This window comes from Myotis yumanensis, unplaced genomic scaffold (assembly GCF_028538775.1).
Source record: "Myotis yumanensis isolate MYYU_CA2020_CCGP unplaced genomic scaffold, mMyoYum1.0.hap1 SCAF_4, whole genome shotgun sequence".
NCBI classification, from domain to species: Eukaryota; Metazoa; Chordata; class Mammalia; order Chiroptera; family Vespertilionidae; genus Myotis; species Myotis yumanensis.
This window is the reverse complement of record NW_027223755.1, coordinates 4,455,925-4,478,822: the sequence shown is the minus strand read 5'-3', so window position 1 is coordinate 4,478,822 and position 22,898 is coordinate 4,455,925. Positions and strand designations below refer to the sequence as shown.

General features: G+C 44.0%; 1 protein-coding gene across 2 annotated transcripts; it reads left to right on the top strand.

The window, feature by feature from the left end:
* The first annotated feature begins 269 nt into the window (after positions 1–269).
* Positions 270–20,139, top strand: C1QTNF3 (C1q and TNF related 3). Of its 2 annotated transcripts, none has more exons than XM_070411409.1 (6): positions 270–406; positions 7,199–7,310; positions 9,535–9,689; positions 11,034–11,163; positions 15,431–15,530; positions 18,097–20,139. In XM_070411409.1, the coding sequence occupies exons 1-6, from the start codon at positions 338–340 to the stop codon at positions 18,254–18,256; spliced, it is 726 nt and encodes a 241-aa protein (XP_070267510.1). In that variant the 5' UTR covers positions 270–337; the 3' UTR covers positions 18,257–20,139. The 2 variants fall into 2 exon arrangements, with proteins under 2 accessions (XP_070267510.1, XP_070267509.1); XM_070411408.1 differs by having other exon boundaries at positions 270–625.
* The last annotated feature ends 2,759 nt before the right edge of the window (positions 20,140–22,898 follow it).

The following is a 22,898-nucleotide window of genomic DNA, read 5'->3' as shown; positions in this document are numbered from 1 at the left end:
TCTCGACAGGGAGCCCCTGGACACACGCCCCCTGTTTCCAGCTGGTCGCACATGCTTTTTTTTCACGCTGCAACCAGAAAGCCGGGCCAAGGTGTGACATTTACGAACCCCAGCAACTGGGAGCTGTGCGCGCACGCCGCGCTGCCTGTGATGTGGGGAGTGATGAATGGGCCGTTCTGCTTCCCCTCTGGCATGCCTGCAGCCTATTTACTACCCGGCCAAGTATAAAACCGCGGGCCGGCTGCGCTCGGTCTCCAGCCCGGCGTCCCCCGAGGAGACCACGCGCCGGAGCCCGGCCGTCCGTCTTCCCCAGGAGGCTCCCGGCTTGCTGAGAACCATGGTCCGTGGGCACCTGCTGGCTCTGTTTGTCCTCCCTTTTTGCCTGTGTCAAGATGAATACATGGAGGTGAGCGGCAGAGCTAGTAACGTGGTGGCCAGAATAGTGCAGAGCCACCAGCAGACCGTCCGTGGTGGCTCCAGGAGGGAGACAGTGAGAGAGCGGAGCCACCCGAGAGCGGGGACGGTGGCTAATAACGCGTCTGCAGACCTAAAGCCCCCGAGGCCAGATGAGCTCCCGCACCCCGAGGTAGATGGCCTAGCCCCGATCACCCCGTTCTGGGGCCAGGTACTCAGCATTCTCTTCTAAGGCTTTCCTGGGAGGGGCTGACCTGGCTGTGGCTTCAGCTGCGATTCTGAAGGGGGGTGCTTCTGAGATGTCTGCTGGTGGGTGTCTTTCTGGGGTGCTCTGTGCTGTGTTGGGGGTGGGGGGGGGGCTGTGGGTCTCTTAGAAAGCCAGCAGGGGTCGGTGTGCTGGGACAGAGAGACTGCTTGGTGCCCCGCCAAATAGGACACTGGGGGCCGCCAGCTCCCTGCTCTGCTGTGACTTGGTGTCCCCCTTCCCTGGCTGTGGAAAGAGGAGGCTGACCATGCGGTAGCCACATGGCTGTCCCTGCTCATTCGCCGATCATAAGGGAGTTGGGCTTTCTGAATCCGTGCCCAGCAGGGAGAAGCTGCCCTGGCGGTTTTCGCTTTGCTTTGAGAGTTTACTGCGGCCTTTTATGCCAGGCGTGTGATCTGCTTTCTAGCTTTCTAGGTCGCTAAGTTTCTATGTTCAGTCTGTTTCAAAAAGGACCAAAGAGTTAAAATAAACCAAGAGTTAAATCAACAAAAAGGCTATATATTTAAAATGTAAACCTCATTGTATGAGTGAATGCCTGATAATCGCAGAGGATGGGGTTAATTTCTCAGAGTAAGAGCTCGGCAATAAAGGAATGTCTTTAACTCTTTTTTTTTTAATTGAATCTTTATTGCTGAGTATTACAGGCAACCCCCCTTTCTCCCTCCACCGGGTTCTCGTCCTGCCCCGGGCCTTCACCACCCTATTGTCTGTGTCCATAGGTAATGAATGCATCTGTGCATATAAATTCTTTGATTAGTCTCGTCCCATCCCTCCTCTCCCCCTTCCCTCTGAGATTCGTCAGTCTGTTTCATGTTTCCGTATCTCTGGTTCTATTTTATTCATCAGTTTATTTTGTTCATTAGATTCATCTTTAACCCTTTTAGGGTAGTATGGGAGTAAGCTAAATTTTCAGTGTAGTGAATGGCAAATTGGTGGGACTCGATTTATTTTAAACATTAAGGATAGCAAGATTTTAACATTAAGGACAAAAGATTTTAAATTGTCTATTTAAAACTATTTAACATATTTTTAACTGAAGTATAATCTATAAAAATGAAAGCATAATATGCTAATTAGACCAGACATCCTTCCAGATGAAGCCGGGGCTGCGAGGAAAGCCCAGGTCCCAGGTGCCAGAGGGAAGCCGGTGCCAGCAGTCGGGGGAAGGAAAGCCCACTCTTGCACGAATTTCTTGCATCAGGCCTCTAGTGGATATATAACATTGTATTTGTTTTAGGTGAACAGCATAGGGAGATTTTTATTTACTTTCTAAGCACCCAGCTTGCTGGAATCAGATGAGGGGGCAAGGAGAGTTACTTTGAATTATGTGATCTTTGAACAAATAGGTTTCACTACAAGAATTGACTGCTTTGCCAAAACCGGTTTGGCTCAGTGGATAGAGCGTCGGCCTGCGGACTGAAGGGTCCCGGGTTCGATTCCGGTCAAGGGCATGTACCTGGGTTGCGGGCACATCCCCAGTGGGAGATGTGCGGGAGGCAGCTGATCGATGTTTCTCTCTCATCGATGTTTCTCACTCTCTATCTCTCTCCCTTCCTCTCTGTAAAAAATCAATAAAAAAAAAAAAAAAGAATTGACTGCTTTGATGCATTTAAATAGGCCCCGAAAAGGGACATGCAGTTGCAATCTGACCCCCTCCTACCACAGGTGGAGAAGTTTGGGCTGAGACTCCTTATCTGATCAGGGACCAAGTTCACACACAGAACCACCCGTAGACCTAGCACTAACCTGGGACCTCTAACCACACGATTCCGTGGGGCCGTGTCAAGGAAAAATTGCGTCTTTAAGGAGCCGCAGAAGAGACGATGACCTTTAAATACAACCTCTTTTTAAAGGCGTTTTAGAGGTTGTCTCTTGTCTGACAGTCTTTTGGCTGCAGGGTGAGTGATGCTCAGCTGTGTTTTCCATTGTGGGGAAGATATTTTCCCTTTGTCCAAGCCTTGACCTGGACTTTCTATTTCAGTCGATGGGATCTTTGCTGGATCCATCCTGGCTCTGGCAGGGTGAACCCCTAGCAGCAGTAGAAAGCAGATGTAGACTGTCATCCGTCATTATTTCTTGGTAACCGATACCCAGCAGGCCACTGAAGTCCAAATTAATTTCTACCCACCCCACCTTCCATCCCCCTGGGCATGTAGCAGGCTGAAATCACATCAGTCACTTTCTGTCTGTTTTTTAAACCAGGGGCTTTCAAACTCCCCTGCCTCTCCAATAGATTTCCAAACAAACCACTAACAGGAGATACTGAGGAGATCTAGTCATTGATATTCTAGATGTTTTCAAAGCAACTCTTCTGTTCATGAATATGGAAACCCACCTGAATTTAGGATTGTCCTGTGTTCTTTTATTTTAATTTTTCTGTCTCCTCATTCATTCTTTCAGCAGTCATTTCCCCTGCCTCTACTGTGTGCCAAGCTTTAGATGGGCATAAACATGTCTGAGGTCCCACTTCTGATCACTTCTGAAGCATCCTAGTGGCGATAAATGAATAGATAATTAAATACCATGTGGCCAACTCAATGCACAAGAGACAGTTGGGGGGAAAGTGTCGGAGTGGTGGGCACTGAGCTGGATCTCAGAGATGAAACAAAAGGATGGCTGTCCACGGGCAAAGCGGAAGGAAGACCTGGGACGGTGTCAGAGCCAGGCTGGAGGATGCTGTTGGCTGATTGAGGAGCTTAGATCATACTTTGCCAGCAAAAGTTGGTTTTTTTGTTCATAGCAGGGCAGTAAGGGGATCAGGTTTGGGCTCTAGGAAATGACTATGCCCAAAGGGTCCATGGATGGGAGTGTGCAGAGATGAGGGTGAGCAGACCTGGACTCTTTCCCTGGCATTTACTTCTCTGCAGCTCTTCCCCATTCACCTGTACCAGTCTCCCCTTCTCATTCTAGACATCGCTCCCTCTCCCTCTCTCTCTCTTCCTACTTCCCCTCTCCTTCTTTCTTGCTCCCCTTACTTGGGTTAAAGAGGAAGCTATGGACGCCCTTTCCTAGAAGTTACTTACTGTTGGTTGAGTTGACTTCTGAAGAGCTGCTCTAGGGCCTCCATCTTCAAAATGGACAGACCTTGTCTTAGGGACACCTTCCTCCCCTACTGCCCATTTGCATGTCCTTAGTGTTCACATTGGACCTAATTTTGGGAAAAGGATTGATAAACTTAAGAGGGTGATAGACAGTAGCTACCTAATTCGCCCTTACCTACGAGGAAACGTCTTAATTAACATGTTCTGTCCACCTTATTCTACAAGTCCATCAAAAGACTCATGATCATTGCTCCATTTGACTGAGCTTTGAAAGCCAGCCAGAGGGAGGGACATGTGAAATGTTGCAGGAGGGCTCTTCGAATGGTGCCCAAGAGGTAGTGACCGGAAGTCCCTCCCTGTTTTGGTGGCAGCTCTTTGCTCTTAAAGCACCCCAAGCAGCGTGGGCATGCACCCCAGTTTAGTTAGGTCTGGTACTGAACAACCCCATCTCCTGAACTTAACTTCTCTTGCCTAGATATTAGACTTTAAAAACAAAATCTTTCTAAGTCATTATTTCAGGTTTTGAAAAATATTTTAGTATCTTTGTTTGCATCTTAGAGCTGGAAAAAAAAACCCAACAACTCTTGACCATCTTACTCAGTCTTCTAATTTAGCAGAGAAGAAACAGTGATGTCTGGGGGAAAGTGACTCCCCTGAAGTCACACAGAACTGAGATGGGACTTCCAGGCTCCAGTCCAGTCGCCTTTCCGACCTTCCCTTTCTGACATTCTCAGTATTTCGATTCTATTCATAAACAAATTGTTCCACATCAGGATTTTACCTCCTTCCACTCCCTTCTTCTCCAAAATCCATTATTGGCTCGGATTTCTTGGAGCTTAAAGAGCCGTATTTTCCCATTAGCAAGATCATACCAGGAAATGAAGGAATACTTTCTCCTCAGAGTGCATCTCTGGTTGGAAGGTGGGCGGTGCTCTGGTGTCTGACTTTCCAAGTGTCTGACAGCCCTGGTCTCAGACCAATTACTTTTGCTGATTATCTTTTCCGCCACCAGTTTTACAACAGGTTTTCATGGATTCTCATACCTGTCCATAGTTGGGTCTGGTCGACTGAAAAGTAGACTGAGAGTTAGTTCCAAATGGTAGCGCCTGATCACTCAAGGCTTGGGCTCTGAGCTGTTGTGGGGATTCCTGGGCTACACACACTGTTCTGCATCGGCCAGGAGTAGCTTGGTGGAAACCTTTAGGAAAAGGAATGAGAGAGTAAGAGAAAAGTCCAAGCCCATTTAAAAAAATATATTTTTTATTGATTTCAAACAAGAAAGGAAAGGGAGAGAGAGATAGAAACATCAGTGATGAGAGGGAATCATCGATTGGCTGCCTCCTGCATGCCCCACACTGGGGATGGAGCCTGCAATCCAGCATGTGCCCTGACCGTGACCTCCTGGTTCATAGGTCAATGCTCAACCACCTTGACACACCGGGCTGGCATCCAAGCCCATTTTTTATTAAAAAAAAAAGTGAAGTTTAAATGTACAGCATTGTGAAGACTTTATCCACTTTTCTGCTTGAATTTCTAATTATAAAATGTGAATTTTACATTTTTTCCCTCCTTCTGTCTCGCCCTCTTTATCTCCCTCTCTCTTCTTTTGAAATTCCTCTTTTTTAAATAATGAATCCCTTAGCAACAATATGCTGTTTTCAAGAAACCACCAAATTGCAATTGGTGTCTAGGAAAGTTTCCACAAGTATTTGTATGACATAATTAAAAGGCAAGTTTCCAGTTTAGATGAGACAGTTTTATAAGCAACTCAAACTCTTTTGCTGATCAACTTCCCCTAGATCTCTAGCTCCTTGCAGTGAAAACACACATTTTAGAAGTTTAATCTTTAAATAAATAGGCATTTAACTCAGTGTCACATTTGAACACATTTAGTATTCATTAAGAACTCATTAAATATTTGTCCAAGCAATGTGATAATCATTTTAAAGTTCGAAGTGGAATACAAAACAGAACATCATGTTAAATACTTACTAAGAGGAAGTTAAAGTTGTTTCAAGACAGAGAAATGACTTCTCTGACTTATCTCTATCGATGTTAATATTTATCAACCGAAGTTTAATTTTTTGAAATAAAACTTTGAGCGGTTTCTCAAATGAAACTAAACTTAAAATGAGGTAATTCATAAAAATGTATTGGACTAACGGATACTTCATTTCTGTGATTCCCTAAGGTAATGTGAGTGTGCTCTGGCTGTTTGAAAAGCTAGAGTTACAATTGAGAATTTCTAAGAACTCTTAGCCCAATATTACGAACATAGTCTTAAAAACTGTAAAGTTGATCATTCTTTTCTAAAAAATGACTTTATCTGAGGCAAACTGAGGACACCATCAGGGAGCAAGATCCAAACGGTCCTGGAAATAACAGGTTTGCAGCGTCTTTTACGCACTTGAAATTAAGGACAGGACACGAGGCAGATTGGAAAGAGCAAGGTGGGGGTTGGATTTCAGGATAGTTAATAAGATTACATGCTCTCTTGAGGGTTAATATCCCCTTGGTATTTCAAAGGTGCTAGTATGTTAACCTAGATGCACAAGAACAATCAATTTAAAACCTTTCACTAAAGAAGTTGCAGGCCTGGGGTGTGACTACTCACCATGACCTGCCCAGTCAGAAATTTAGAATTTATGATCAGATCACCCTGTGAAGTTACTTTCTAAAGCACCCCTCCCCCCTTTTGGTCATAAATTAATCCAAAGTATGCTTTGATGGCAACCTTTTGGTCAGACAATGTGGTCTCACAGAGTGAGGAAGGCTAATTCCTAGGCAGTCTCGGTATCAGTGTTGTCTTGTTGACCACTGGGGAAGGGCCAATGCCATAACCACGGGATCTGAGTTGAGGCTGATTTTTTTTCTCCAAAAAAGGGAAGGGGAGGTAAATGGAAGGCAGTCAGGTCTGATGGTTTTCATTGGAGGAAAAAAAAAGCCAATCTTCTACCCTGTGAACTATCATGATCTGAGCTTTGCCTCTGCCTCATTCTTCTGTATTTGTCATCTAGCATAATTGCACAAACCATGAATAAAAAGGAGTATTAGCAGTTATCTTACACATGTTCTGTAAAAAGTTGATAATTCTCGTTTGGGGTTCATGGACTCAATCTAGCTGCATCCGAGGCTCTTGGGGAGAAGGGGGCGTTTCTGGAGTTTCCTCGTTTGCTGTCATGAGTAGCAGCGAAAAAGTCCTTCTAGGGATACTGCCCAACACTCCACCCTCAGCCACCCTCACACTCCTTTCCAAAGAGTGTGTTCCTCTATTGATTCTCTCGGTTCCTTTACCCTTTGATCTTTGGTTCATCTTAGCTACCCCTGACTCCTTTGCCATTGACATCCCCTCCCCACCCCGTCTTTTCTGATGTTGTTGTGGGTTGTTTGGGGTTAAACTTGCCTAGGGAGCAAGGCCAGAGGAAATTCAAAAGTCCTATTACCTTGCTCTGAAGCTTCTCTTTGTCTCTCTTTAAAGTCTCCATCGCCGGGAGGACTGCCCCCAGACTGCAGCAAGTGTTGCCATGGAGATTACAGCTTCCGGGGCTACCAAGGGCCGCCTGGACCTCCTGGCCCCCCTGGCATTCCAGGTGAGGATGGGAGAGATGCACCGTGCCGGCCTAATTGCTGACTGTGCCAGAATGGGAGCCAGGGGGTGAACCCAAATCATCTGAGATGCTTGGGAGTGATCCAAAGTGTGTGCATGGAAAATCCAAAAGAGAGTGGGTAGCCTGGGCTTATAGAGACCGTTTAGCTGGAGCAGCATAACCTCTATCCTATTTACGATTCCGTTTGAAGCATGGCGTGGGGAACTACCTGATCTTAATGGGGACATGCCCTGGCTTCAGGTCGCTGCTACAGTGCGGTTCATGTGATGCACTGTATCTAACTTTCAGGGGACTTGTGAAGTGAGAGTATGAAGGAGAGGAGATTTCCTGGCCTAGGCTACAGGTATCTCCATGAGGCCATTCACTGAGCTACCCATCCTTCTGTCAGATTCTTAATTCAGTTCAATTTCTCTTCCCCTGGCCTTCAGCCGCCCTCAGTTGCCTTTTATGGCTCTCTTGGTCTCATGGGAACATTTCTGCACTATGTGGAGACACAGGGAATGCTGTAGAGCTCCACTGTGCCTCTCTAGACCCACTATTCATCCACCCCGACTCTACTGAGTGGTGTCCCAGGCATGTGGGGTTTGGATAACTTGCTGGTGTCCTCGGCCAGACAGGGAAAGCCCAGGTCCTCTCCATCCTAGAACTTCCAACCCTCTCTGGGGGTTTAGTTGCCTTCCTTCTCTCCAGGTTAATTCCTGGGGTTGGACCTTTTCTCAGGGTTTGGAAAACGTCCTCTTGCTCTTCCCTGATTTATCCCATTGATGCTATCTCTATGAAATTAGGGTTAATTTTTAAAAGACTATTGAGTGGCTTCTTGAATGTAACCAAATTTAAAATGAGAAAATATCTGCCCGGCTGGCGTGGCTCAGTTGTTGAGCATCGACCTATGAACCAGGAGGTCACGTTTGGATTCCCAGTCAGGGCACCTGCCCAGGTTGTGGGCTCGACCCCCAGTGTGGGGCATCCAGGAGGCAGCCGATTGATTATCCTCTCTCATCATTGATGTTTCCATCTCTCTCTTCCTCTCCCTTCCTCTCTGAAATCAATAAAAATATATTTAAAAAATAAAATGAAATGAGAAAGTGCCCCGTTAGAATTTAAACTGTGATTCCTGGCATTGAATCACCGTCATTGACCATCAACGACATCAGGCAGCAGGTACAGCAGTTCAAGGTGAGATATTCAGACTCTTCTAAAATCTTCTCAGGTAAACTCTTCTCAGGTGACAGGACAGGCTGGCCTTGGCTAAATGCTCCCCATCAGGAGCAGTTTAGTCATTAACTCACTAACCTATAAACACACTCAAAGTTCATCCATCTGGGAGAATTGTAAGCCTGCTGTGATACCCGGCCAAAGGTCGCAGGCAGAGTCAACAGCAAAAGGGCCGGAAATTCAACAAATGTAAAAAGAAAAGAGCTCCAGACATTGTCCCATGGTGGCAAAAATAACGTGAAGAGCTGAAGTTGTTAGCCAAGTCTTGCTTTCAAAATTATTCTAATTTTTTATCCAAGATTTTATTTTTTCCCAGTTGTAAAAGGGGTATGTGTCCTTTGAAGAAAACTTTTAAAAACACACAGAAAGAAAACAGAAAAGTATGTAGAATGACACAAAAATCACTCATGTTTTGTCCATTTAGAAAAAATAACTATAAATATTTTTATGTAATTTGTTCTAGTCTTTTCCCCCTTCAGGTATAACACACACACACGTATGTGATATATATTCATACACACACATAGTATCATGCTATCTCTATTGATGGATAACCTTTCTATCTAAAAATATAATGAATATTATGAATGTTATTACTTTTGTTCATGTTCAGCATTCTTTTTTATGACTATAAAACATCATCTCCCAGTTGTATCTTTTTTTTTTTTTTAGTTTAGCCCTTCCAGTATTGGGGGACATTCAGGTGGTTTCTAATCTTTGCTACCATAAATGATGCTTTGGTAATCAGTCTTCTACACATTTTTTTTTCATCTAAGTCCTGTTTTATAAGAAAAACAGGCTTGGGAGCCTTAAGAGTGTCCTGTTTAAAGGAGACCCCATTTGATGGTGCCTCTATGGCTGTGTCTGGGATTGTTTCAAATGGTCCCCCTTTACAACTGAGTTTGTACATTTGGGGGCTGTGTGTGTATGAGAATAGATGGTGAGTATGAGTGATGGGGCTTTCTCCTGTGACGATGTCTTATTGTTTAAGGAAACCATGGAAACAATGGCAATAATGGAGCCACTGGCCATGAAGGGGCCAAAGGTGAGAAAGGTGACAAAGGAGACCTGGGGCCACGAGGGGAGCGAGGGCAGCATGGCCCCAAAGGAGAAAAGGGCTACCCGGGGGTTCCACCGGAACTGCAGGTACGTGTCCGGTGCACCTCCAGGCGACTTCCGCATTGTCTTGGGCTTCCTGGTCCTGGGCAGAAGGCTCAGGCACCAGCGTGGAGGAACTCTAAGTCTCAGCTCGCTCATCTCTAGCGTAGGAGATTTGTGCTGTTCAGAGCGCTTTGCAGCCATTCTTAGGGAGCAGGAAATGTTTGAAGGGTGAAACCCAACTCCCTCAAAAGACCAAATTCAAGGCAACCCTGAATGTCAGCTCATCTCCCACTTTCCAAATTTGAAGCTATCCTATATAATAAAAGGCTAATATGCAAATTGACCAAACGGCAGAATGACTGGTCACTATGATGCACACTGACCACCAGGGGGCAGATGCTCAACGCAGGAGCTGCCCCCTGGTGGTCAGTGCACTCCCACAGGGGGAGCGCCACTCAGCCAGAAGCCGGGCTCATGGCTGGTGAGTGCGGCGGCGGCGGCAGGAACCTCTCCCGCCTCCATGGCAGCACTAAGGAATGTCCAACTGAGAGCGGGGAGCAGGCCTAAGCCATCAGTCGGACATCCCCCAAGGGTTCCTGGACTGCGAGAGGGCGCAGGCCAGGGTGAGGGACCCCCACCCCCAAGTGCACGAATTTTGTGCACTGGGCCTCTAGTGCTAAATAAAAAGGGTTTTGACAATTCGAGTATATAAACTGCCTGAAAGATCAATGGGGGAAAACTTTGCCTTTTATTTGGGCATAGATAGTGGTTGTTTGACTGTGGATAAATTCCGTCATTTTTCTGGGCCTTGTAAACTAAGAGGTCCTGTGTGTTACTCTGACTGCTTTTGTGGTTTTGTAATATTTTAATGAATGTTGCTGAATAATTTTAGCAACCTGAGAGCCACGTGCCAGTATACATTTACCAATAAAAGGGGTCAGATGCCACTTGGCAAGATTAAAGTTAACTAATAAGATGGATGTTCTCAAAGCCAACTCTAACCTCAAAACTGTCTGTTTATACCCTGGCTAAGGGCTTCTCAAATCTTTAATATACTGAGGTGCGCTTAATAGGTATAAGTAGAAGATTTCATCCAAATTTTCTCAATATGATTTGATAATAGAATTTTAACCTTTCAAACAGCGTTTTGAAGTCTAACGTTCCTTGAAATGCATGATCAGACTGTTGATATTTACCATCATTTTAGTGGCTACATAGCATAAAAATGTTAGAAATGACCATGATTTATTGAATTCATTTGCCACAGATTAATGTTCGAGTGATTTCCCATCTTGCTGTTACAGATACTGCTGAACTAAACTGACATGTATAAAAACCTACTTCTTTGAAATAAACTGTCTGTTAAGTAACCTCCAACCCTCTCCTTAGATCGCCTTCATGGCTTCCCTGGCCACTCACTTCAGCAACCAGAACAGTGGCATCATCTTCAGCAGCGTTGAGACCAACATTGGAAACTTCTTTGATGTCATGACTGGAAGATTTGGGGCCCCAGTGTCAGGTGAGATGTAAAAGTAAATGAATGACTGAATTAATCCCTCCGCCAATCAAAAGAGAAGGAAGGGAGAGAGGGAGGAAGGGAGGCAGGGAGGCTGGGAGGGAGGGTTACATTTTAGATTAGTGCCTCTCAATCCGAGGTTATTGGTTTAGATTGATCATGTAATTGATTATATTCAATGTTCACTATTAGTTATTTTGCCAGAGTTTCCCAGGCATCTCTTTACCAGCTAAACTTTAGCCTCTAATTATTTTCTTAAGGCTTATGGCATCAATATTCCCGGGACTTCACATGTTCCGTACTCTGTGGTAACTTGAGCTGCATGTAAAAACCTTGGCTTACAGCTCTTTTCCCCCTGCCTCCTGGCATTTGGCCCAAAGAACTCTGAAATAAGTCTGAATTTTTTTTCTCTTATAAATAACTTAATCATTTTGCTTGACTTACCAAAGAATTCTTGCTTTAACTTCAAAGTCCAATGATTTTTCTAGAATAAGTGTTGGTCATTCTGAATTAACTTCTCCTCTCTTTATTGTGCCCCATTTGATATGTGGGCTTAAACCTTCTTTTTTGTCCAGAAAAGTTTCTTTGAATTACTTTTTAAAACATAAATACTGGTTTTTCTTCTCACTGTTGTAGTAAGGCGGGGTGGCAGTGGGAGCAGTCAGACTTGTGTTAAGAAACCTGGTAATAAGAGCTAGATGGCCTAGAGAATATTTTAAAACTATAATGAAACCAATAAAAAGTCGGTTAGAGTTTATTATCATCACGGGTCAGCCATTCTAAACAATGTCAGTGATAAAATACTCTCTTGTAGGAGGATTTTACAAGCATTCCCCTCCCTGACCCCTCGCAGTGCACCTTAGCACACCACTGGTTGGCTTCTTCAAAGGACTCCAATTACGCCTTGCTTGCTTTGTTTTTAACTTTTCTTTGTCTTCTGTGTCTGTTATTTTCTGTAATCTTTCAGTGCTCTTCATTTCCATTTCATGTTGGTTGCTTCTTCTCTTTCTATCCTGCATGTTCTTAATTGTACCTTCTTTTTACTTCCAATTTCTTCTGTCTTGTTTCTATGATTTTTTTTAAAAAATGTCTTCATGTTAATCATGATGTTGAGATTTTTAGTTCCCCCTTTTGTCTGGCCATTTCTACCATGAATTCCTGCATTGCCTCATAATCTTTTCATATTTACTTCATTGCTATATTTTAAACTCATGATGGAATACTTGGTTACATTTTTCATCGACTGCATAACAACATCTCCTCTTGGTGAGTATTCTTCACCTGTTGGTAATTGTTGCTGCGCTTTTCTAGTTTTTAAAGTGAACTGATGGTTGAATGAGTTGGGTTTTCCGAGACCCACTCACTACAGGCAAGTCATTTCTGGGTGAGGGTGGGCCCGGCAGCCTTCCGGGCTTGGTCACTCAGTGGCTCCCTGCCCTGCTGTCAGGGGACCCACTGCTTTTCTTGTTTCAGTCCCTCTGTGTCTCCCCTGTGTGGTCACACTTCCTCTGCCTCCCCAGTCTGCTCTGGGTCCAGCGAGACTTCTGAACCCAGCCTGGCACTTGCCACTTCTCTTGTGTGTGGACATCTTACATTTGCTGGCGGGTTCTAGGATCTGCTACTGCAGGGCTGCTTTCCACACCTTCTGTACCTTATTTAGCAACCTTCCCCCCAAACAGAACTTCTGCTTCATCTCAGCTCTGCTCAAGGAGAAGCTTCTTGTCAGCCTCTGTCCTTCAGAGCAGCCTTTCTCCACCAGGGAGTGTGTTTTTCTTGGCACTGATTGAGATCTGCTGCTGTATGGCCTCCTCAAACGGGACTTTTAAAGTTTATTGTTTTGTTGTTTTTATTTATTTGTTTTTGTCTCTTGGCTTTGCGGGAAATGGATACTTCTGGGTGTTTCTTTTCAATCCCTTTTGTTTCTCTGTATGGTATCCAGAAGGAAAAGATAAAAATTCTGATGGATGCAGTGACCGTGTTAGACTTGTTGCAAATGCTTTTAATGTGCGCCTCGGTTTATTTTTCTACCCAGCTGAAGTCAGACGTGAATGTCATAGGAAGTGATAGAAGCAATCTTTCATCACACTTCCATCGGCTTTAAAACATCTTTTGTGATGTTTCTGCTCTGAAGGTTCAGTTTATAATTTTCCTAGAACTGTTTTGTTAAGCACTATCCGTGCCACAGTTTATATAAGCCCAGTCAATAGTTGCATTGTTTTCAATGGCTTTGTAATGGAAGCTCAAGGGTTTAGTAGTTCTTTAGAACTCTAGTTATCAGATATGATTTTGATAATAGCAGCTGTCATTTGACTCCCACGTTACTGTTTAAGCCTCATTCAATAGATTGCAAAGTGACTGTTTTATGATTTTTGTCTTTGGGAGTGATGAGACAAAGAAGGTTGATTTCTGCAGTTACAGTAACATCTGAAAACCAGAGTACAAGTGCATTCTCAGAGGAAACACCATGTGTGGATATAATATATATATTTATTTTTGTATTTTCAATTCTGGGGATTTTATTATTCACCATCCGGTTCCTCAGTCTGCTCTCTCTGAAATGCTTCTGCCATTTATTTATTACAGTAGTCATCATTTTTTTTTTCATGAAAACAAAGATCTTTTCCTGTCCTTTGATTCCAGCTTTATCTTCTTAAGGCATTGAAAATTGGTGTGTGTGTGTAATAAGTTTTGTAAAATGTAAAAAACTGAACACATATACACTACTTTCTTTGCGTTCTCTGCTTTTCACCTGTGGACCACCTGGGAGTACGAATGGACATGGCTGATGTGTATGCCATTTCCGTTAATCCCAGCGCATTGAGTATGCGAGCCTGCGCTAAGTGAAGCATAATCAGATGTCTTTATTTGGTTCCACTTGACTCAGAAGCAGGTGCACCAGCATGGACCCTTCCAGCTTCCAGCTTCTAGCTTACTTGATTGCACCTTTGGAAAAGAGCCTAACTGATGCAGGGTAGATGTCTCTGGGGTTTTTCTCTTCCAGAACCTGCTGTGGGCTGAATGCTGCATCCCTTCAAAATCCCTCCATTGAACATCCAATGCCCAAAGGGGTCACTTTCAGAGGTAGGGCCTTTGGGGTGTGATTAGATCCTGAGAGTGGAGCCCTCATGAACGGGATTAGTGCCTTCCTGAAAGAGGCCCCTTTGCCGAAAGACGATACAAGCAGAAGTCCACGACTTGGAAGAGGGCTCTCATCTGACAAGGCGGGCACTGTGGTTGCAGACTTCCGACCTCTGGAACTATGGGGAATAGATGTCTATGGTTTATGAGCTACTCAGTCTGTGGTATTTTATCACAGCAGTTCAAATAAACTAACATGCGGCCATGAGTTTAAAAATGTAGCATGGACATCAGAGAGAGCCCGGTGCTTGACCTTTAGTCATCTTTCCAGAATGCACTCTCAAACCTAGGGCGCTTTGGGGTTGAGATTTTCCTTTTCTCCCCTCTCCCTATAATTGGATTCTTCTTAATCACCCAGTAAAGGTACTGTCTACACTGGCATTTTGGATGTATCAGGTTAAATTAAGGTGCGTTCGATGAGGAGCCCTGAAATCTTACAAAGACATTCGTATCTTTTAAAATATGTTTGCCTTTTCCAGATGAAAAGGATTCATATTGATAGGAGCACGGTTATGCTGCTGAGTCCACGTTGCCTCTTTCTGTTTATTGTGCATAATTTCACCTACTTACAATGTCTATTGTGAGAAATCGTTGGGACTATTTCTTTAGTGCTAATCCACATTGATCTGTGTTACAGCATTTCTTATTTTTGGCTAAATCTGTGGTGAGTGTGCTCATTCGCTGTGCTGTTTATTACACGGGTTTATTTTCCTGGGCCACGGAGGCCACGTGTCTGTTGTTCAGGGCTCTGTGCCTTGGCCATGTGAGTCCAGAGGAGGTGTTAAGATGGTTAACCTGTACCTGGGAACTTTGTACTCTGTACTCTGTAACTTTGCCTTAAGCACTTGGCCAGGGGTAAGAGGAGGCAGTGACATACAGCCAAAATGAGGTCAACTCTTTCCTTGAACACACACTGTACACATTGGGAAAGTCTGAAAAAAAAATTAAAGCAGTTTGAAGGTGAGAGCAGATAAAGAATCCCGCATGCAAATAAGGGCCCAGAGGAACCTATAGACCATATAGAATATCCACAAAAGAAGTGGGAAGTCATGGGGCATATCTCCCTGCTGTCTCGTGGTCATCCATGTACCATATATTAACATAAATGTGATTAAACACCTGCCTTTTTCAGGTGTGTATTTCTTCACCTTCAGCATGATGAAGCACGAAGATGTTGAGGAGGTGTATGTGTACCTCATGCACAACGGCAACACGGTCTTCAGCATGTACAGGTGGGTGGCCTTCTCGATTGTAGGTAATGTCCACGCCACCACTGTTTGCTCAGAGGATGGCCAAGGCCAGGGACTAGATAGGAATCAATAGACGCCGATGTGGACCCTGCCATCACTGAGCACTCCCACACACCAGTGTACGGCCAGATTATAACTACTAATTGGAATAAACACACCTGATGAACTTGGGCATAAACAGGTTAAGAGGCCATGAATTAATTACTAGCAACGCTCCCCATAACAGTCATTGGTATTCTTTTTTTTTTAACTCATCATCTCTTTCCTTCTTTCTCATTCTTTCCTTCCGCTTTCCTACTCTCCCACCCCTTTTGCTTAGAGTTTAGCCCCATGGATGGCCTTGTCTGCTGTCTCTGTGGACTGATGGATTGAGAGCTTGGAGTAGGTTCTTCCCTCCTGGCCGTGCTGTTGCTCTGATATATATCTCAGCAACCTGGCACTAGGGCTCCTTGAGGAGGAAATTATTTTTAAAAGAAATATTTCAACTTGCTGTGGTGTAAGCATAGGATGTGGGAAAGAGGCAGAGAGCTAACATCTTCCGCACAATTAAATTGTTGGTTAGTTATCTATGGAAAACTTTGGGGCTGTTATCATTTCTCTGTTATTTTTTAAAAATACTTTTATTGATTTCAGAGAGGAAGGGAGAGGGGGAGAGAGATAGAAACATCAACAATGAGAGAGAATCATTGATCGGCTGCCTCCTGCACGCTCCACACTGGGGATCGAGCCCACAACCTGTGTATGTGCCCCGACTGGGAATTGAACTGTGACCTCCTGGTTCATAGGTTGATGCTCAACCACTGAGCCACGCCAGCTGCGCTTCCCTGTTATTTTTGATGACTTGTGAGGATTGCACATTTTCTTCTGGAGCCTGGCCACCAGTGGGAGGAGATATCTGAAATGCCAAAAGAGAAAAAGATGAGTCATTTAGGTGAAGGTGCTGTAACAAAGAGATACAGCATATAGTGGCTCGAACACCTTAGGACTCTATTCTTCTTGACCAGGTCCAGAAAGGGAGAAGGACGGGGTGTGTGGAGGTTGGGAGGAGGGTGTGGGCTCTGCCTGGTTTTTGAAAACATAGTCTGGTGAAAGCAGTTCTGCCTTCCATAAAACTGACTTCCAAATTCTTGCGGGTCATTGTCTTTGTCACAGTCAGAAGGAGGAAGGCGCAGCAAGCTTGTGGAAATGTTTAGGCATCAGGCATTCTATTCAGAGACCTGTGCCGCATGGTTCCCCGCCTAACTTTACCCAACCAGAGACAGCAAGGATGTCAGCAGCTCCTATGGAGGAGGGGCCCTGAAGTCTGGTGAACAGCCAGGCTTCTCTGCCTCTCTGCCTATGAATGATCTGTTGAACCCTTCTTCCCGCATTTAGAATACAAGTCTCCCCCTCTCTGCCCCCATGGGAAGTGCCCTAAACTGCAGTTAATATATCCAGCTAAGAGCCCACAATCTCAGAGGATGAAGAGTCCTTTTGTTCAAGTTAGTCTCCAGGCTATTTTTCTCTTTGGCCCCTGATGCTGTCCTCTGGGAGGGTCTTCCTTGTTTGTGTGTCTCCAGGGCCATATCTAAAAGGTGAGTAGGTTCTCCGTTTGGGTCTTTCACAGCCTGTTTTCTGCTCCTGCCAATTTGAAGGCTAAGAGGACTTAGTTGAACATCCCAAAGTCTTTTAGGCCAGTTTTGTGTGTGTGTGTGTGTGTGTGTGTGTGTGTGTGTGTGTTCAGTAATACCATTTTCTCAGAAATGCAGGTTTCTGATCTATTTGCTACCAGTCAGTTATGTATGTTAATAAACCACATCCAATGTTATTTTATTGACAGTTTTTCAGCCTGTTATTTCCTTGATTTTTTGTTCTCATACCCTTTTCTCTCAACTTAATGGTGGCTACCAGAAGACCTTCAAAAACAATCCATTTAGGTAGAATAGCTAATTTTTTAAAACTTTTTCTATTAAGGTATAATTGGCATACAAATTATATTCATTGCAGATGTACAACATAATGATTCGACTTACGGTATTTCAACTTACGATGGGTTTATTTGGACATAATCTCATCGTGAATCAAGGAGCACCTGTATTTTAGTTTGGCAGCCCTCCCTCTAATACCAAATTCTAAATTAGCCAGGGTGGACTACACTACTGCAACACTGGCCCAATGTAAAGGCTTGGCCACCGTGGAAACCCCTTTTTCCTCATGGGACAGCGCAGAGTGGTTGCTTCGGGTGTGGCAGACGATAGAGAGCTTTCCTCTACACAGTCGTCCAGCACTCAGGCCTCAACGCACAACTTCCAAGGCCATTCTGGTCATTGTCCTTAGCATCCCACACAATCATAATGAGGAAGGATCAAGCAGGGGTGCTCCTGAGAGTTGCATTGGCCAATTCTAGCGGCGGCACCTGCCATTTCTGTTCACATGTCCTTGAAAGAACTTAATCCCAGGACTATCCCTAAATGCACGAGAGCTGAGAGAGAAGGGGAGGGCAGATTTTGGTAAAGGGCAGGCTGCCCACTGCTAAGCCTAAGTAGATGGTGCCTTTTTTTCTTTCCAGCTATGAGACAAAGGGGAAATCGGACACGTCCAGCAACCACGCAGTGCTGAAGCTGGCCAAAGGAGATGAGGTTTGGCTGAGGATGGGCAACGGCGCTCTGCACGGGGACCACCAACGCTTCTCCACCTTCGCAGGCTTCCTGCTCTTTGAAACTAAGTGAATAGAGGACTAGACCAGCTCCACTTTGGGGAAAACTTGTAGCTGAGCTGGTATTGTTATGATGTGAGGAACATTAGAGTTAAGGGTTCTACATGTTGTATTTTCTTTTTAAAAAGTTATTGGTTACATTGTTAATCATGCTACAGATACAGCAATAATGTGGGGTAACTCAGGGGTTCAGAAGAATCAAACACAAAACAGTTTTCCCAAGTGACCTTGTGTAAAACACTCACCACCTTTTTCACTCCTCCCCAGGCACCTAAAAGAGAGTTCCCCTCTTGGTACAGGCTGGAAACACTGGTTCCCATCAGAGAGGTCATTTGCAAAGAGTTTTGGCAGCTCTGTTTTTAATTTAATAGCAGCTCTCAGGAACCCCTGAAGCTTTGAGTTCATCATTATAACTCTTCAGCAAATAGGATGCAGTGATTAAGATGGGGCTGAGGCAAGAGCAGGGGCACTTGCCAGGATCGAGGTGCCAGAAACATGTGTAAAACCTAGACTGGGAAGTAGCACTTTAATCCAGTGGGTCAACACTCATGAATAAAGTACAGATCTTTTTTAGTCATTCCTGATAGCTTTTTGATAGCAAAAGTATTCACAATGCCCACACATTATTGACTCATCCTTTTTTTTTAAAAAATAAAAATAAAAACAAGGATGTTACTGTAATTCAACCCTAACTTCTAATAGTTTGTATTTTTCAAAATAGAATTTTTTCATGATCCAGAGTTGGGTTGACAAGATCTGGTTTATCAGGTTGCCTCTTTTCCACTGTGTTGCTTAGATTACAATAAATCTTTGTTGGCGCTGACCTGCAGGGGAGTGTAGGTCCGCACTGTACCCATATAATCACCTTTCCTCTAGAAATTACCCTCATGAACTTCACACACACTGACAAGTCATGTTGAAGGGGGCTGTAGACTTAGTTATATATAGTCAAACTAGTGGATTCAAGGTAGGAGACATACACTAAAATCTCTTAGCCTTTTTAAAATAAAAACGCGATGACTTTTTTGATCGCCACGTTTAGCCAATATTCACAGAGCAGCTGTGCCACTTGACTTCTGCCTACCCCTTCCCTAAAAATCTATTCTCCGAGGATTAAATGAGTCACCAAACCAACATTCATGAGGATGCACCATAGACACATCTGAAGATAATACCCAAAGATAGAGCCTAAAACTGGTCTATTTTAAACAAAGACATTATCACTGGAATATGTGTTTACCCTGATGTCGAATCAGATTTAAAGTGCACTAGAGAGATGCTCTCTGACAGATATCATACAATGAATTCCCTTATAAGTAACGGGCCCTTAATTTATTTTCTGTTACAAATTGGGTTTCCACAGAGGCTTAAACTATGGGTTTGCTTTCTATTGATTACCCATCTACAGCTGGAGGCGGAGAAAATTAATTAGGGCCGCTCTATTAGCTGACAGTGTATTTCATGCTCAGTTCAGCCTTTGACCCTTTTCTTCCCATTTGCAAATATTTTAAAACTCTTCCTGAATCCTCATGTAATGCTACTTAAAATGGAATGGCTAGTAGCTAAAATTTGCTTGACTGAAAATGTCTTTGTGATTTTGTATACGTCCCCAATACCTCACCCTTTCCCATGGAATGAGGTTGAAGTTTACTATGACCCAATGTCAAAAATACCCTGTAACAGTGCATTGGCAACAGATATTCGGATGTTGCCGGCTAAGGGAAGTCCATACCTAAAGAACATACAGTACAACTCAAGCGCCTATAAGAAGATACCGGCCTGGCTTTCAGTCAAATCAGGGCAAGAAAAATGTAATACGCATTATGTGAATCATAAACACACCTTTGTTAAATGTACTGTTTTATAACGTTCTTAATAAAGTTGAATAGTCATACAGTTGTAAGTCACCATGATTTGTTAACACAAAGTTAAAATATTTTCATGCAGATGATGTAAAGGGTCGTACAATCACTTCTGTGGGCACAGACCTGGGTCCCTTGTCTACTCCAAACTCCACTTTTCAGTTAGTCCGTTGTTACAACTTCAACCTTTTCAAGACATTGCTGTTTCGAGGACCCTTTACTGAAATCTGAGTAACTTGAAGGGGAAGGGCTCTTCGTCTCAACCCAAAGTCTGTCTATGTTGATCCCAAAATTCTAGTCTTCACCTCAGTAGAGACAGACACCTCAGGTTTGGATGTGGCCCGGCAGAAAGCACTTGGGACTTTCACATAAGTCCCGGGTGTGAAGAAGAGTGATTAGTAAGGAAGGTAGGAGAAAGTGAAGATAATTATCAATGTTTCCCAATTTTACCAACTCAAAAATTTGAAAGACTGATTTTACAAATCTTCCTAAAACTGAGGCTCTGTAGAGGAGATAGTAGGCAGGTGCCATGGGGAAGGTAAAGGTATCATCTAAACAACCAACTTTTAAATATATATATTTTTTATTGATTTCAGAGAGGAAGGGAGAGGGAGAGAGAGATAGAAACATCAATGATGAGGGAGAATCATTGGTTGGCTGCCTCCTATATACCCCATACTGGGGATTAAGGGAATGGAACCATGACCTCCTGGTTCATAGGTGGACGCTCAACCACTGAGCCACGCCGGCTGGCCTAAGCAACCAACTTTTAAATATATATTTTATTGATGTTTTTACAGAGAGGAAGGGAGAGAGATAGAGAGTTAGAAACATCGATGAGAGAGAAACATCGATCAGCTGCCTCCCGCACATCCCCCACTGGGAATGTGCCCGCAACCAAGGCACATGCCCCTGACCGGAATCGAACCCGGGACCTTTCAGTCCGCAGGCTGACGCTCTATCCGCTGAGCCAAACCGGTTTCAGCAGCAACCAACTTTTAAATTCTAAAACCTAAGTGAAGGTAAAGTCCATACATGAAGCATGTGGGTTTCTGCTTGCTGCAGAAATGCAGTCGGTTCAGTGTAGCTGCTCCACAAAGTGGTCAGGCTGGGTGATTTCCAGTGTCGAAAGGGCTGCATTTGAACTTTAAACAAGTAGATTATATTGAAGGAATATTATTGAGAAAATTGCAAACAAAAGCTGAAGTAAAAAAATATTCAAGCAAAGAATAGAATAATTTTATATAATAAAAGCCTAATATGCTAAGTGTCCAGTTGTCTGATCATCCATTCAACCAATCAAAGCATAAAATGCTAATGATATGCTAAGGCCGCTCAACCACTTGCTATGACGTACACTGACCACCAAGAGGCAGATGCTCTGACCGGTAGGTTAGCTTGCTGCTGGGGTCCGGCCAATCAGGACTAAGGGAGACAGGCCGGACATACCCTGGAGTCCTCCCTTGGTCCCTCCCTGGCTGGCCAACCTCCTGCGTCCCTCCCTGGCCCCGATCATGCACTGTGGGGGCCCCTTGGCCTGGCCTGTGCCCCCTTGCAATCCGGGACCCCTTGGGGGATGTCAGAGAGCCGGTTTCGGCCCAATCCTGCAGGCCAGGACAAGGGACCCCATTGGTGTACGAATTCATGCACCGGGCCCCTAGTCAAATATAAACTGCAAAGGGCATGGCTGGAATTGATAAACATCTACTTTGTGCAAAGATACTGGGCTATTCCAGGAGCTACTCAGCATTTTTTAACCTCCTGTGAGTTTTTATCCTGAGAAGAGAAACATTCTGAGATGCCCTAACTGAAATGACAGCGGGCTGGAGGGTGGGAGGAAGAGGCAAGGGAGGTTCACCAGTGAACAGTCGGGGCTGAAACCAACAGAAGACCACCAGCCTTCCTGAATGCATTGAAACCTTGAATGGACTTCAAGCAGCTATCTGGAAAGAACAGCTGCCCCCAGATACCACAGCATCCTGCTTACACACGAACTTTCTGGCCTGTTTCCCACAACCGACACAGAAGCATCAAATACTTCCTCCTTACAAACGACTCCCCTATCCCAGAACTTTCTAGAACTTTCTTTGATTTACCTCTTCCCTGCCACCCCCTTACCTAGAGACAATGTAAATCCTTTCAAAGCAACTTACATCTTTCTTCCTCAAACGCGTTGTATAACAGAGCCCTGGCGACCCCAGGACGATGGGCACGTCTGCCTTCTCCATCCAGCCCGGCTGCTGGTCTAGACTGTGTGACGCAGAACCTGGCCCTTTACTGGCTGGTAAGTAGCTCAATAAATCCGCTCTTTCAGGAAAACTTTCTGTCTCAAAGTTTTTTGTTAAACAAACCTAATAGAGGAAGATCGGCAAAGGAGAATAAGTGCGTGGATGACATCATGTAAAGCGTGTTTTAGGAGCCACAGAAGGCAACAGGCTAGGGATTGACAGCAGAGAGAAACAACACCCCGCTCACAGCATGACATGGCTGTGGAAAAGGTAGTGTTTTATGGCCAGAGACAAGTTCATTATGTTTGGAGTGTTACTTTTAAAATATCTTTTTGTTCTTTCCTGACTATAAAGCCTACTGCAGAAATTTTATAAAATACATAAAAGCATTTAGTATAAAAATCATCACACCAAACATAATATTAGTATTTTATTTTTTTATTTTTATTTTTTATTTTTTTTAATATTAGTATTTTAAAGTATTTATGTCAGTCTTTTCCTGCACATCTTTATGCTTTTTATTTTTAGGAACATAGTAATAAAACAAATCATTTGAAATTATACT

Bases quoted from the DNA above. Each gene is read 5' to 3' on its own strand.
- C1QTNF3 (XM_070411408.1), top strand. From the start codon at position 338: ATGGTCCGTGGGCACCTGCTGGCTCTGTTTGTCCTCCCTTTTTGCCTG. The intron at 7,311-9,534 runs GTGAGGATGGGA...TTATTGTTTAAG, and splicing joins TGGCCCCCCTGGCATTCCAG to GAAACCATGGAAACAATGGC. The intron at 15,531-18,096 runs GTGGGTGGCCTT...TTTTCTTTCCAG, and splicing joins ACGGTCTTCAGCATGTACAG to CTATGAGACAAAGGGGAAAT.